This window comes from Amborella trichopoda, chromosome 4 (assembly GCF_054954075.1).
Source record: "Amborella trichopoda isolate Santa Cruz 75 chromosome 4, AtrichopodaSantaCruz75HAP2 v2.0, whole genome shotgun sequence".
Lineage (NCBI taxonomy): Eukaryota > Viridiplantae > Streptophyta > Magnoliopsida > Amborellales > Amborellaceae > Amborella > Amborella trichopoda.
In genome coordinates this window covers 57,523,532-57,538,975 of record NC_142339.1, presented here as the reverse complement: position 1 = coordinate 57,538,975, position 15,444 = coordinate 57,523,532, and the positions used below count along the sequence as shown (strand labels likewise).

At 37.5% G+C, this 15,444-nt stretch overlaps 1 protein-coding gene across 4 annotated transcripts; it reads left to right on the top strand.

Annotated features, from left to right (window-relative positions):
- The first annotated feature begins 637 nt into the window (after window positions 1–637).
- Window positions 638–14,891, top strand: SUT2 (sucrose transporter 2). 4 transcript variants are annotated; one of them, XR_016055050.1, is made up of 14 exons: window positions 638–1,218; window positions 3,879–3,944; window positions 10,093–10,191; window positions 10,277–10,341; window positions 10,447–10,531; window positions 10,771–10,804; window positions 10,924–11,023; window positions 11,330–11,405; window positions 11,599–11,843; window positions 12,104–12,221; window positions 12,406–12,639; window positions 13,009–13,072; window positions 13,151–13,194; window positions 14,390–14,891. XR_016055050.1 is itself a non-coding variant. In XM_006827102.4 (14 exons), the coding sequence occupies exons 1-14, from the start codon at window positions 988–990 to the stop codon at window positions 14,561–14,563; spliced, it is 1,764 nt and encodes a 587-aa protein (XP_006827165.1). In that variant the 5' UTR covers window positions 638–987; the 3' UTR covers window positions 14,564–14,891. The 4 variants fall into 4 exon arrangements, 1 of the variants encoding a protein (XP_006827165.1); XR_016055049.1 differs by having other exon boundaries at window positions 12,104–12,247; XR_016055048.1 differs by having other exon boundaries at window positions 11,496–11,843.
- The last annotated feature ends 553 nt before the right edge of the window (window positions 14,892–15,444 follow it).

The following is a 15,444-nucleotide window of genomic DNA, read 5'->3' as shown; positions in this document are numbered from 1 at the left end:
GTCCTGACTCGATTCTTCCCTAAAACCCCTTATATATATATTTTTTTTCTTTTTTTTCAACTTATCTAATATTTTCTTAGTTCATCTCAAGGTCCCCATCCCACAAACCTTTATTTTAATTTTAAGTTTTCTATTTATTTTTTAAGGATCACTGATTCAATTCAATCTAGACTTACCTGGATCACTGAGATCCAACACGGATCTATGGTTGAATAATCCACCCCACCATCCGAGTTTTAAAACATTGGTCCAAATTTTGGATGGTGAGATGGAAATGTCTGAATACTCGTTTGGTGATCGTAAATTGGATTCCAAATTTTCGTATGATAAGAAATATACAATACACTCCCACGGGATTTAGAATTAAGTGCTCGAGAAAACAAAATTATTGGAGAATCATCCTTCCTTCTTTGTAACGAAATCCACTGAAATTTCAGACGAAATCCAAAAATAGCGAAATTAATGAAGTCGGAAGTGCGAAACGGAGAAGCCGGATAACCAGCGGCCGGAAATAAAACACGGCGAAATCCAAGGCCGAGTAACCCAGACATACAAGTCGATCCAAAGCCATTAAAAGTTACACGTACTTCTCTCTCTCTCTCTGACCCTCTCTCCCTCCGTTTTTTTTGAATGTAATCTCTCTCTCTCTCTCTCTCTCTCTCTCTCTCTCTCTCTCTCTCTCTCTCTGTATCCCAAGTTAAAAAACAAAAACAAAAACAAAACTTGACCCGCCGTCATTCTTTGATCTCAAAACACCCCGCTGTGTCGGTTTAAGAAACCCTAATCTCTGCAAATTCCTCCTTTAGACGCCATTTCACAGGGTTCCGGACCCTTGGTCTCTTGCAAATTCTTCTCTTTAAAGCGATTTCTAAGCGTTTTTGGAACCATAGGGCTATGCAAATACTTGTTTTATATGGGCGTTTGAGTCTTTTATGGACGTAAATGTTTGTCTGAAAGGGCCTACCTGTACGTTTTAATGGTGGAGAAATGCAGTCAGCTCCGATCCGTGTGCCCTATAGGCATTTGAATGCGTCAGAGCTTGAGTTGGTCGAATTAGATGGAAGTTCCGGTCAGTCTGAATCAGATATCCCGCATGAGAAGGAGACTTCTGGGGAAAATTCTGGTAGCTTAAGGACTCTGATACTGAGTTCTACCATTGCGGCTGGTGTTCAATTTGGATGGGCTTTGCAACTTTCTCTTTTGACGCCTTATATACAGGTGAGTATATTAATGTTCCTTCTATTTTGTAGAGTTTTTAGAGATTTCAGATCTGGTGATTTTTTGTTGATTTGATGTCTTTGCTTTGCAAATTGTGTATTTTACAGAATTTTGTGGTAATCAACGTTTTGGTAATGAGATAGAGTGCTACTAATGAGCATAAAGATTTTGTTTGCAAATTTGCATCTTTTGATAGGAAAATGAGTTTATTTTCGAGAGGTATTTGAGTAATTTCTGATTTTAATTCGAGTTACTTTGCTTTATAGTGTGAGGAAGATTGTTTTGAAGTTAGTTAGGTCTTTGTTGAATTTGTTCACTGATTTCATTTTTTTGCATTTTTGGTGATACAATCTGTAAGACGTATAAAAAATAGATTGATGTGAAAGCAGGGAGTAATTTGAATTTAAATTGTGGTAAATTATGTCCTATTTGTTATTTTTCCCTCTCCCTCCCTCTCTCTCTCTCTCTCTTGGTAAGTATTATGTTGTTATGGTTATTCAATTAGGATATTCCATGGCCTATCATTTCAAACTAAATGATGTATCTGGTTAGAAATGCCATTGTTAAAATTCGGGAATGATGCTTCTTCTCTACTAATAGATTTCCTGGTTTTGCTATTAATGCATGATTTGTCACACTCTTCTCTGGTGCTGTTGAGTTACTAATGGCGCTTTTCCTAGCATGGCTAGGGCCATCACAAATTCACTACTTCTCTTATCCTCTTATCGCCATTGTTCTTATCCTTCTTAGTTTAGTAAATTCATTGTTTCTCCATAATGAATCTGGAAATTTTTATCTGTATTAAGTTTTGTAATGACTTTAGCATGTTCCATGCATTGTAGCCTTTTAAATTTAACAGTTATTCAAACTTCTCACATTGTGATGTATGGTTTAATCCAATTACTTGAAAACTTCCTATTCTTTACCCTTTTTTTTCTTTTGTTTGGAACAGAAGAGGCATCTATAGTTGTTCTAGAAGATAAAGAAGATAATATTAAGTTGAAGGGTTTGTAAGGCTTTCTCGAAATTCAATGTCAATGCCAGTTAAATAGGAATCTGGGACAAGTAAAGAGAATTTGATGGGTCAATGCATTCCGTATCGAAATTAATAGAAAGAAAGATCTGAATAAAAATAGAAGATATTAATGAGGAGAATCTGCCAAGCCAAGTAGAATATACCATAAAAGAAATTCCGAGATGAAAAACAAGTATGTTACGAGACATGGATGCAAGAATCTGTCTAACTCGAATTCGTGTGTGAGTGTGTTATATGATTGTATGTATATGTATGCATGTCTATACCATCATCATCATCGTCTAAGCCCTGTCCCAATTATATAGGTTGGGCTACACAAATACTGTTTCTCTATTTTGCTCTATCAACGGCCATACCCTCAGTCAAAACCACAAGTCACTATATTTCTTCTCACTGAGTCTATCCATGTCCTTTTGGGTATTCCCCTTGCCCCTTTTAGAGTCTTCCACTTGAACCAAATCGCCCCTACTAACTGGTGTTGTTCTAGGTCGATGCTGCACATAGCCAGTCACCTGAGTCTACTTCCTCTCATCTTGTCGCCAATTGGAGCTACCTCTAAGTTCCCTTTGATGTATTCATTCCGAATTCTATCATTTTTTATCTTGTCACTCATCCATCTCAACATCCTCATCACAATGTACTCAACTATGATTATATTGTTTCTTGATTGCCCAACATTCCGTCCCATAAAGCATTGTTGGTCTTACAACCATCCTATAGACTTCCTTTCAATTTCATTCGTATGCCGCGACCATATAAAACTCTAGAAGCACATCTCCACTTAGCCACCCAGTTCTGATTTTATGTGCGACATCTTTCTCAATCTCCCCATTCTCATGGATTATCAACCTAAGATATAAAAAATATCATCTTTTTCTACTACTATGGTTATTAAACTTGCATGTACATGTGGTTGTGTGTGTGCATGTGTGTGTGTGTGCACGTGCAGGCATGCGTGTGCGAAGTGTGTGTGAGTGTATAAAACCAATATCTGACATTTTAATAATAAAATTGACTTAAAAAATAAAACATGTGGGTCCAATTCAAAGACACCTTTCCAACTCATAAGACGTGTGTGCCCATGCGTCTTGTGATATGGACACACTTGGTTTGTTATGGGGAAACACATGTCTTATGAAAGAGACATATGTGTCTGGTTTATCCAATCTGTCGACTTGTGTGTCTACATTACAGACTGCTGTGTTTTTGAATCTGAAAGATGAAAACTTTTGATGGGACTGTCATCATGGGTTTCCCTTGTCAGTATGCGTGGTTCTCCATGCGTGTTTAGTGTAATGGCAGGTTGGCTTCTCCTAAATGCGCATGACATGCATGTCACTGTAGTATAGGTCTCTAAAGTACTGTGATTTTTGATGAAGTTGAGGTGAGCATCAAGGTACTCTCAACCTTTGATTTGTAGTGTCCTTGGAATCTTTGTGTTCATTGCTATTATTTTGTGGTGATCCATTGTATCTCTATCTATGTCTACAACTGTTTCCTATATCTTATTTTGTTTGGTTAGTATTGTTCAATTTTGGTTCTCATTGGTATTGGAATGGCTATATATTTTATTTTGTTAATTGTAATAACTCACGCTTTTTAATTCTTTGTTTTCGCATCACAGACTCTTGGAATTGGGCATGCATTTTCTTCATTCATTTGGCTTTGTGGCCCAATTACAGGCCTTGTGGTAGGTGGTTCTAGCATTATACCTTTACATATTGTAGGCTTATTAGTGGTTCTCTCTTATTTACTTTGCATATGATGTCGGATTTCATTTAGAATGGATCATTGCTATCTTGTCTCATCATTGATTGATATGATTTCTTCTTTGATATAAATCAAAGCACACATGAGAGATCAACTATTTAACATTTCATCCTATTTGTTTATGTAGTTTCAAAATCCCATTAAAGGGAACATCATCATGTGTCAAAATTGTGGGAGGGGCACTTTTCACTTCTGCCCCTCGGTCAAACCAAAGTGATTTTCTTAAAACCATTTATTTGCAGATTATTTTGGTAGGAATAGAACATCATCCTTCCCGTTTTCGAACATCCCACCAAGAGGGAAAACCTGAGATCTATTCCCCTTCCTTTGCTCTCAAGCCCCCATCTTTTGACATAGTCATTGCCATCTCCACGCCCATCAAACTCGGTGTGGTTGTGATTGACTCTCTCTCTCTCTCCCTCTAGATTGGATAAATTTCTCATGAGATAATACAACAAGTTACTAAGGATTTACTTGTTAAAAAGTTGGTGGGTTTCTTTTAGCATTTTCTTTTAATACCCAAACATCTTACTAAATAGGAGTAGAGACGTGGAAGTAGTTAAGATTGACGACCAGGAAGTACAAAAAAAAGCGCACTTTCGATATCTTGGGTTGATAATCGAGGAAAATGGAGAGATTGAGGAAGATCTGGCACACAAAATTAGAGTTGGGTGTCAGAAGTGGATATGTGGAATTGGATTTTTATGTGATTGCCACCAATGATTCAAAAAGCGGACCGCCCAGCGCCTAGGTTGTCTGAAAGGCCTGGGCGATGCGCCCAGGCCTAGGAGGTCGATCCTTGGGCGGCCGCCTAGACGGTACGGAACCTGCCTAGGCGGGCGCCTAGCGCCCAGCCCAGGGCCAGAAATTGATTTCGGTAGGGGCAATTTTCGTCATTGGTTTTTGTTTTTAAGGGCAAAAAATTAGGGTTTTAGATTCATTTAAACCCTAAAACTTGTTGGAGCCAATTTTAGAGAGAGAAAGCCCCCAAAAATCTAGTTTCTGGTGAATCTTTTAGGATCAAATTCTCAAAGTTAACAAAAATTGATCAAAACATCACCTATTAATATTAGATTTACTTTTTGATGTTTTGTAAAGTTATTAGGGGGTTTTTTTTAGAAGATTTTGAGTATTTAGAAGCATCTTTGAGGTGGAAGTTTGAAGATTGAGCAATCAAACTCAAAGTGATTTTTCTTATTGCTATAGTAATTTGCATTATTTTTGAGATGTCTTCTTCGGGATCTAATAGGAGTGGTGATCCCGGTTGGAAATATAGCTATAACCCAGATCCTAATGATAAAAATTGCATAAGATGCAAGTTTTGTGAAAAGGATACAAAAGGGGCATAAACCGGTTCAAGAAATATCTTTGTCGGTATTAGGGGGGATGTTGCCCCATGTAAAAAGATTCCTGATGCTGTTAAAGAGGAAATAAACAATTTTTTGAACATGGTGAAAATAAAAAAAGATGAGAGATTTGCCTCTATAGCGGAGATTAGGTCTGGTGTTTGGGTTAATTTTGATGATGATGATAGTGATGAGGAAATGGAGGGATGTCAAGAGGTTGAGCAATCCATTATTAAGGGAAAGGGGAAGGGAGTTGTAATTGCTTCTGGTTCTGAGATTAAGAAGCCTCGGGTTAGAGGCCCTATGGATAGTTTTTTACCTCGGCTTGACCCTGAGGTTGCAGGAGAGATAACAAAAAAGCAAACCACCATTGAAAATAGAATCAAGAAGGAAAAGAGAGATAGAGCTGCGTATTATCTTGCTACATGGCTTTATGAGGCGGGCATTCCTTTCAATACCACTCGCTTAAGCAGCTTCTATGCTGCGATAGAGGCAGTTGGCCAATTTGGCCCTGAGATGAAACCCCCAACCCCATATGAGCTTTCAGAGCCTTTTTTAAAAAAAGCGGTGAGTGTCACGGAGGAAGCTGTAGAACTTAAGAAGGATGCATGGGCTCAGTATGTGGTTTCTATTATGACTGATGCTTTAAGTGATAGGAAGAGAAGAAGTCAGATGAATTTGCTTGTGAATTGTCCTGCAGGGATTATCTTTTTGAGGTCTATTGATGCCTCTGATCATATCCATGATGCCCATTACATATTACATATTTCAAGTGATAGAGAAGGGAATCAAAGAGGTTAGGGAGCATCTTATTGTACAGGTTGTCAAAGACAATGCTGCTCCTAATGTTGCTGCATCTAATTTGTTGTGCATAGCTTATCCTAGAATCTTTTGGACACCATGTGCAGGACATTGTATAGACCTCATGCTTGAGGCTCTTGATGGTTTAACCGAGATATCAAGTGTAGTCAAGAAGGCCAAGTTAGTTACAAATTTCATTTATAACCACCATCTTATCCTCAGCATGATGCGTACCTTTACAAAGAAAAAAGAGATTGTGAGGCCTAGTAGTTATGCCTAGATAGCATACATTCAAGGAGAGTGCAGTTGAGGCAAATGTTTATCTCTGATGAGTGGAGAGCATGCAAGCGGTCTAAGGATCAGGTTGGGAAGAAGGTGAGAGATATTATACTTTTTAAGGCTTTTTGGAGAGGGGTTAAGGACGCTCTTAAGGTATTTTTTCTTCCTGTCAAAGTCCTTTGCATGGTTGATAGTGACAAACGTTCTATGGGCTATATATATGATGCTATGGAGAAATGCAAAAGAGAGATAACCCAAAATTTCAATGATGAAGAAACCCGCTACAAGCCTGTTTGGGAGATTATTGATGAGAAGTGGGATAGGCAGCTACATCGGCCATTGCATGTAGCTGGTTATTATTTGAACCCTGTTTTTTTTTATATTGACAAGGATATACAAACAAATGACACACTTATGAATGGATTTAATGAGTGTGTAGATGTGCTAGTCTCTGATCCTGATATGCAGGATATTATATGCGCTAATGAGCTGATAAATTACAAGTGCTCATTAAAGCCTTTTGGAAGTCCAATGGCAATGAGGCAAAGGGCCAAAGTTGATCTAGGTATTATTAATATTGTTAAGTTCATCAAGTTCAAGTAATCAAGTAATTTTATTATTTATCTATGATTTTATTCTATATCTTTGCAGTCCATTGGTGGAGCCAACATGGGTTTAGTTCTCTAAATTTATAAAAGTTGGCCATTCAGATCTTAAATCTAACCACTTCTTCATCCGGTTGTGAGCGCAATTGGAGTATTTTTGAAGGGGTAAGGCCGTAAGGGTAATTTGTATAATTTTATAAATAATACATGAATCATAGATATTAGATTTTAATTAGTTTCATTGGATTTTGTTAGATTCATACAAAGAAAAGGAACATGCTTGAATCAACAAGGCTCAATGACCTAGTCTATGTCAAGTACAATCGATTCTTGAAGGACATGTTTGCTAAGAGAGATAAGAGAGACCCCATTAGATAAAAAAAAATGGACCATGCTATGGAGTGGTTAGTTGATGATGATGAGGTCGAGGGGCATGAAGGATTGACATGGGACATGGTCATGGATGCTTCAGGGACATCAGTTGACCTTCTTAGGGCCACTAGATCTTCTACATAGAGAACAAGGATGGAGGAAGAGGAGGAAGAAGAGGTTGATTCAGAAGAGACGGAGGAGGACGGGGACGACCAATATGTCGAGGAGGGTGACGACTCTGTCTACTCTGATGAATATGATGCCAATGCAACTGAGCCAATATTTTATGATGATGAATGAATGATGAATGTTGATTGTTGAATAATTATTAAACTTTGAAGTATTGTGTATTGAACTATTGAAGATTCTTTTAAGTCTTTAAGTATTACTTTCATAGTTTCGTAATTCAAATTTGTTTTCTTCCTCATGGTGGTGTATTGCAGTACTGGTGTGATACTATTTGATAACGTGGTTTGATAATTTGGTTGGTTGTAAATTTTTATTGGATATGGAGTATGAACCGACTTATGGATTATGGTTATGTTTATGGAGTGTGTGCTAAATGCTAATATGTAGTATAATTTGAATTATGTACTGCAATACATATAACTGATACTGACATTACTGCACTGCAGAATCCTTATTTGGATTCAACTGGACCGCCCAGGTTCTGGGCGCCCGCCTAGCGCTTTTTGAAACACTGATCGTCGCATACCAATAAAGCTGAAGGGCAAATTCTATAGGACAACTGTGAGACCAGCATTGCTCTATGGGGTTGAATGTTGGGCGGACAAAAAACAATATACCTATACAATGAGTGTAGCGGAGATGAGGATGTTGTGATGGATCAATGGCAAGAGAAGAAGGGATAGAATTTGAAATGATTCCATTCAGGAGAATTTAGTTGTGGCACCAATAGACGATAATATGAGAGATAGTAGACTTAGGTGGGCTGGCCATATATGGTGCTGATCAAGTACAACACCTATTAGGAGGTGCAAGTTAGTTCAAGTGGAAGGACTTAAAAGGGCAAGGGGTAGGTCCAAAAAGACGTGGTTAGAAATAGTTCGGAAAGATATGGGGACTTATGGCCTCACTGAGGGTAGAGCCTTTAATATAGCAGAATGGCGGACCATGATTTGTGTAGCCAATCCCAATTAATTGGGAAAAGGCTATGAAGATGATGATGATGACCCAAACATCTTAATTTGATCATGAGCTGTCCTAGGGCATGATTTTTTTTATGAACTTCCAGGGTACACATTGAAGTTTTTTTCTCTGTCCCTGCCCTCCTGGTAGGTTGGTCATGAGGTTGAGTAGCTCACGTCCCCAAAATTTGGGGTCCTTGGGTTTTGTGTGTGTGAGCAAATTTTCTTTTCGCTCTGTGTAAGCATCTTTTCAATTTAGAATGAATATCCTATGTCAAAGCAGTATATCGTTGCTAAAAAGTGGTTTCCTTGAAAACCACTTAACTTTCAGTTTGATGGAGGGGCAAAATTGGAAATTCTCAATCCTGGAATTCCTAACCCATGATGATATGTCCGTAGATGGGAGGAAATGGGTGAAATGTTAAATGGTTCATCTTTTGGGTGTTGTTCGATAAATATCCTATCAATGATTTCTAATATCATTAATGATCATTTAGGGAGTAAAAATGTTTCATGTTTTTGTAATCGTTTCTTGTCTAGGAAAGGGAAACCCAAAACATTTGTGGTTTAAAATACTTTTCAATTACAATGCAAAATTGTCTTAATTTCTTAAATAAAAGCAATAATTGGTTTTTGGGTTACCGAGTTGGTTGATAATTATTTGAGCCTTTTGTTTGCTAAGGAAAAGTTTGTTTATGCTCTTTATAGTGGCTTATCTTTAGATGACTCAATTATTTGCAATGGTTTTATGATGACCCTGTAGTAACTTGCCCACATGCAAACCTAATAGAACCTTTTATGGTATATAGATTGAGACGATATGTATTTGATATTGCTACATTATTTAACTATGCTCACAAGGTAGTGCGCCCAATGTTAGTTACAGTTGACAATCAAAAGATGGAATCCAAGTAGTGGCGAGCGACCTCATAAATAATTTCCAGGAAGAAAGTGAGGACTTCATAAAGATGGTTTCTATTGTTTGATTAGACGAGCAATTTGCATGTTATGCTCATGAAATGTTGAATTCATTTATTCTGCCCATATACTGAAAGGAAATCCGCATTGTGCTTATGGCGTTGAGAATATCTTCTACTGCGTATGCAATATTCCTCAATAAGAAAGTAAATATACTTATGACAAAATGATAACCTGGAATATGTTCTTGGGTTTTGGTCTTGGAGGGCTTGGGAATGCGATGGAGTTTCGTTAGATATGGGCTTTTATTTGAATCCTCCAGCCAAATCTCATTTCCGTTGCTTTTTTAGCCTTGAAAGATAAAGGGTTTCTTATATTTACCATTTTCATTAATTAAATTGTATATTTGCAAACCATGAGAGCCCATGGATCGTTGTGTTGGAATTCACAAGCCTTGTTTATATAAGTAGAGGTGCATGCTAAATTCTTCACTGTCTTTATCTGACAATTATGAGCTCGTATATGTTGATGACATTGTCATAAGTAAACCATGTTCTGCCATGCTAGTGCATTTCTTTGTTCTGACCTTGGCAATGCAGGTTCAGCCATGTGTTGGTATATGGAGTGATAAATGCCATTCAAAATATGGAAGAAGGCGGCCGTTTATTTTTGTTGGGTCTCTCATGATTTGTATATCAGTGAGTATTCACGAGTCGTATTTTTCAGTTAAGCATTTGGACAGCTTTCCATGTTTTGATCACACCTAATGCCTTGGCTAATCAGGTTATGATTATTGGATTCTCTGCCGACATTGGATATCTTTTAGGGGATGCGAAGGAGCATTGCAGGTAAAAAATTGTGTGTTGCTTGTTTTTAATGAAAGTATGATCTTTCATGTTATGACATGCACTATTGCTCTTGTGGTTTGACCAAGAATCTTTTATGACTTACAGTACCTATAAAGGTACTCGTGCATGGGCAGCATTCGTCTTTGTTATCGGCTTTTGGATGCTGGATCTTGCTAATAACACAGTACAAGTAGGTCCATTACAGTGTTCTTTTTTTGGTTTGTGCTATTTTTGTAAGGCTGGTGTGATCATATTTGGTATGGTGTTTTCCATTCTTTAATGTGTTCTATGTCATGTTTAAGATTGTAAAACTCTTTAAAAATTGGACGAGGGGATGGATTTATCTTTATGCATGCCTTTCTTCCTTGGATAAGATTTATACATGGGCTTTCTGCCGGCTTCTTTAATAAGGCTTCATTGTCATTTCAGGGTCCTGCCCGTGCACTATTAGCCGATCTCTCAGGTGATGTTATGTTCATATCAAAATTCTTTGTTTTGTACTTTCTTTGAGGCCGTACATTTTTCTACGCAATATTATTGCGTAATATTCATCATGATCTTTGTTATTTTGTGTTATGACAGGTCCTGACCAGCGAAATGCAGCAAATGCGGTATTCTGTTCTTGGATGGCACTTGGGAATATCTTGGGGTTTTCTGCTGGTGCTAGTGGACATTGGCACAGGTATTATTCTTTTTATTTTTTATATTTTTTTTATATTTTTTGTAGACAGTAGTTTCTATAACAGTGAAATGGTGACACTATTACAAGTACCATGCTCTTGGCAAAACCATTCTAACTGACATGACAATTGCTATTTTCATTATTTTATTAAATTTTTAATGGTTTTTCTTATGCTTTTATTTCTTGCTATCCACTTCCTGTATGCCCAATATTTATTGTTGTACTTATTATAGCTTATGTTAGACATTGATGTGGTGCTGCTTAGTACTGCATTTATTCTTATTATTATATGCTCTTCTTGAGCAGGTGGTTCCCGTTCTTGACCACACAAGCTTGCTGTGCAGCCTGTGGAAATTTGAAAGCAGCTTTCCTCATAGCTGTGGTGAGGATCAAATTTGAACATAACTTTACCAAAAAAAATTTTATGCAATTTTTAGTTTTATGCAATAAAAAACTTATTTTCTCTATGCAGCTCTTTCTCGGTTTCTGTACTCTTGTGACCCTCTATTTTGCTCGAGAGGTTCCACTAGCCCCAGGGCAAGTGCATAACCTGTCTGATTCTGCTCCTTTATTAGATGGCACCGATGACCATGGGCAAAGACATCTCAATATGGCATCTGAGAAATCAGTTGGCAATCTTGCATCTGGTCATGCTAAAACTAATGCTGATACTTCAACGTATGTCGGCCATAAAAACAAAGAGGATGAGGAGGGGATATATAATGATGGACCTGGAGCAGTCTTGGTCAATCTTTTAACAAGCATGAGACATCTACCTCCAGCTATGCACTCTGTGCTCGTAGTCATGGCTCTTAGTTGGGTATGCCTTCTACCATTTTTTTTTTATGCCTGTAATCTGGATGTTTCACAATGATGCATGATTGTAGGATTAGATGATGGAGAGAGAGTGGTGGGACCCACCATTGGGGTCATGTCATTTTCTGGTGGTTCACTCACTCTCTATCACTGTTTTCCATTTCTTCATAGGTCGCCCCAAGGTTATTAATTTTGTTTTTTTTATTACCTTTCTAATTTCTTTTTGGGAGATGGCTTTCTGACCCTTAGTTTGTTTACCTTCAGTTGTCATGGTTTCCATTCTTTCTCTTTGACACTGATTGGATGGGTCGTGAAGTTTACCATGGAGATCCAAAAGGAGATGTGTCAAAGGTAGCGGCTTATGACAGAGGAGTCAGAGAAGGTGCATTTGGTTTGCTATTGAATTCAGTAAGAACTCAAGTTTGATCAATGAATTTTTCTAGGAAATCAATTCCCATGTACTAAGGTCGTATGAGATTAAGGAAGAAACTTTAACTTATCATAATGGTTGAATATCAGTTATACCTAGTATGGCATATATAACTCTCTTTTGCTTTCCTGGTCAGGTTGTTCTTGGGATCAGCTCTTTCCTTATCGATCCAATGTGTCAATGGATTGGTTCTGGTTCAGTATGGGCAATGAGCAATTTCATTGTATTTGTATGCATGGCATGCACTGCAATCATTAGTGTGTTTTCCATCAGGGAACATGCTCAAGGAATCCAGCATGTCATTGGAAAGAGTAGTGCAGTTAAAGTTGCTTCGTTGGTTATATTTGCTCTTCTTGGATTTCCCCTTGCTGTGAGTACCACTAATTGACGCTGATGTCACCTTATTGATGCATCCTACTTGGGAGAAGCATACCATAGTCCCAATGGACTATGACATGTGGTACTCCATGCTATGTCCACCATCTGTTCCCCGAGTGATGGATGAGATTAATAACATTCCTGTTGGTATAGTTGATCTCTAGCCATCCGTTGCTGTGAACAAATGTTGAATATGGCGTTGGTGTTCCATTTACCATAGTCAAGTGGACTGTATTATACTTCCTTATCCTTCATATATTTGGAGTTCTGTATACTATAAGGAAATGGAATATGATTTGCCCATCTTTCGACTGAGATTTTACCTTGGAATTTTCACTGTTGTGGAACATTTCTGTTGCAGATTACATATAGTGTTCCATTCTCTGTGACGGCAGAGTTGACTGCTAACAGTGGAGGTGGTCAAGGTTTGTATAAAATGAATACCTAAAAGTTTCTTTTGTAGTTTCCTTGCAACTTTAATACATGATAATTCTTTTTTACAGGACTGGCTATAGGTGTTCTAAATCTTGCTATTGTGGTACCCCAGGTATGTGTTGTTTATTAATGAACTGGCATAAATTTCTAGGTGGTGAAATCTGGATATCTATGCAATCAATCCTGTACTCTATTTCATCATCTGTGGCCCACAGAATAAATACTTGCTCTGTATTCGGCGTGTCACATGATAATTATGTGGTTCTTATTTGTAGGATTGTATGAATTTAGGAATTGATACCGAGTATAAAGCATGCTGTTTTTGAATGGTTTCAACTGTTGAGTTGAGTTGGGACGGGATCATCTAGCACTTGGTGTCGGGATCTCCTGTTTATGTGTTCTGCCTCCCCAATGGATCTTCATTCATGACCCTCATTTACAATGGTTTTGCGAGTTTAGTAAATCTTATTTGTTAATTGCTTTATTTATTTATAGAAATGAATTCAGTTAAACAAAATTTTTATTAAAGAAGTACTATGCTATTAAAAGCGAAAAGGCAAACCTAATCCAACATCCTCTGCTACAAGTGTTTACCTGGGCAATGACATTTCCTATATATAGAGGTAAGCACTTAAAAAATGAGCATCCATAAGAATAAATACAGGTCCTCAGGAATTTGGTCCCTTCTAAGATGGTCACCTCGATGTGTACTCATGCGCATCAGTAGGGATATGATTCTATATTTCTAGATATTCAACATATGGATGCAGATATGGGTATCTTACTTAATTTAATCCAACTACATTGTGTTTGCGGATTCATAACCCTGAGGCGAGTCTGTACCATAGTCTTGACATTTGCAATATGTAAATAAACAATTGGTATGTTTGCAATTTGTAGATATGGGATATCATGTTTTATCCTTTTGGCAAAGATAAATGGCAAGAAAGAGTGACCTGGTTATCCTTCTTTTACAGTGTTGTTCTGTTGGGTTCAATTGGTGGTTTATTTCTCCACTAGCGCCCCATTTTCTTATCCATTTAATGTAGATTCCCCATGCAAAGTGGTTAAATTATCTGACATACATTTTATGTTCAGCCTTATGCTTGACTTTCATTACATAATATTAAGAAATTTTGCACCCAATTGATTATTGACCACTTATAGACATGATCTTAACACTCAGTTGCTTGTCTATTTTTCTGAAGTTTATTTGGTGAAGTTTCATGATGCAGAAACAAACTTACGTTTCTTACCCAACAACAAGTAAATAGAAACTTATGTCTTTGGGCTCCTGTTTTGTGCAGATGATAGTTGCACTGGGGGCTGGTCCATGGGATGCCCTTTTCGGTGGGGGTAATGTACCTGCATTCGTTCTTGCTTCTCTCTTCGCACTTGCAGCTGGTATCATAGCAACAATTAAGTTGCCAAGGCAATCTCCTCATTCTTATAAACCTACTACATTCCATGGTTTTGGTTGAAAAAAATGCCCCTTCTGAAAGAGCAAATGCATGTACAATTGAGTTGCGAAATTATGGAGGCGTTCATCTTCATACAGTTCAATTCTTTTATGGTTCCTTTTGTAAGGCAAGGGTGGCACTATAGGGAATTTTGCCACCCACCATGAGGCTATATAGGGAATATCATACGAGTTTAATATGTGTAATGTCATTTCTCTCTCTCTCTCTCTCTCTCTCTCTCTCTCATCTTTGTTAATGGTGGAGTCGGGGCTGTATTGATGGGAGTTTCTTTGGGAATGTTTTGACCACAAATTATTCTATAGCCAATCGTCACAGTAAGCTTTTCTAATTTCTTTCTTTTTTTGAATATTGATTATAGTGGTTAAACTATGAGAATTATTTGATGTTTCATTTTCTTATAGTGCTCACTCACCCATAGAATAAAAGTGGCAGGGGATATTCTTCCTAAAAACCTAATTTTCTTTTGGGTAGTTAACTAGTTCTAGTTGAGTATTGTTATTGATTTAATGAACTGAAAGTTCTCATTGTTTGAGTGCTATACTCAAAACTCCTTGGAAACTATTTTAGTTATTCCCCTTGGAATGCCGTCTATAGACTTATTTTGAAAAGCTAGATCCATCAACAGGGGGATCATGGGAATTCATAGGGTTCTAAAATTGAATCAATCTGGAACAGAAAACCTTTGCCTAAAGAATAGAAAACAAGATGAATGTATGTAGTATTTCTCCTCTTATAATTTGGTTTTATTGAACGTTAAATTACATGAATAAGCACTCGTCCACAAACATGTAGACCCCACATATCAAAAAAAATTCCAAAATGAAGAAAAAGGGCACAAGATGATATAATTAGGTCGATAAACACGTCATGTAATTTGATCT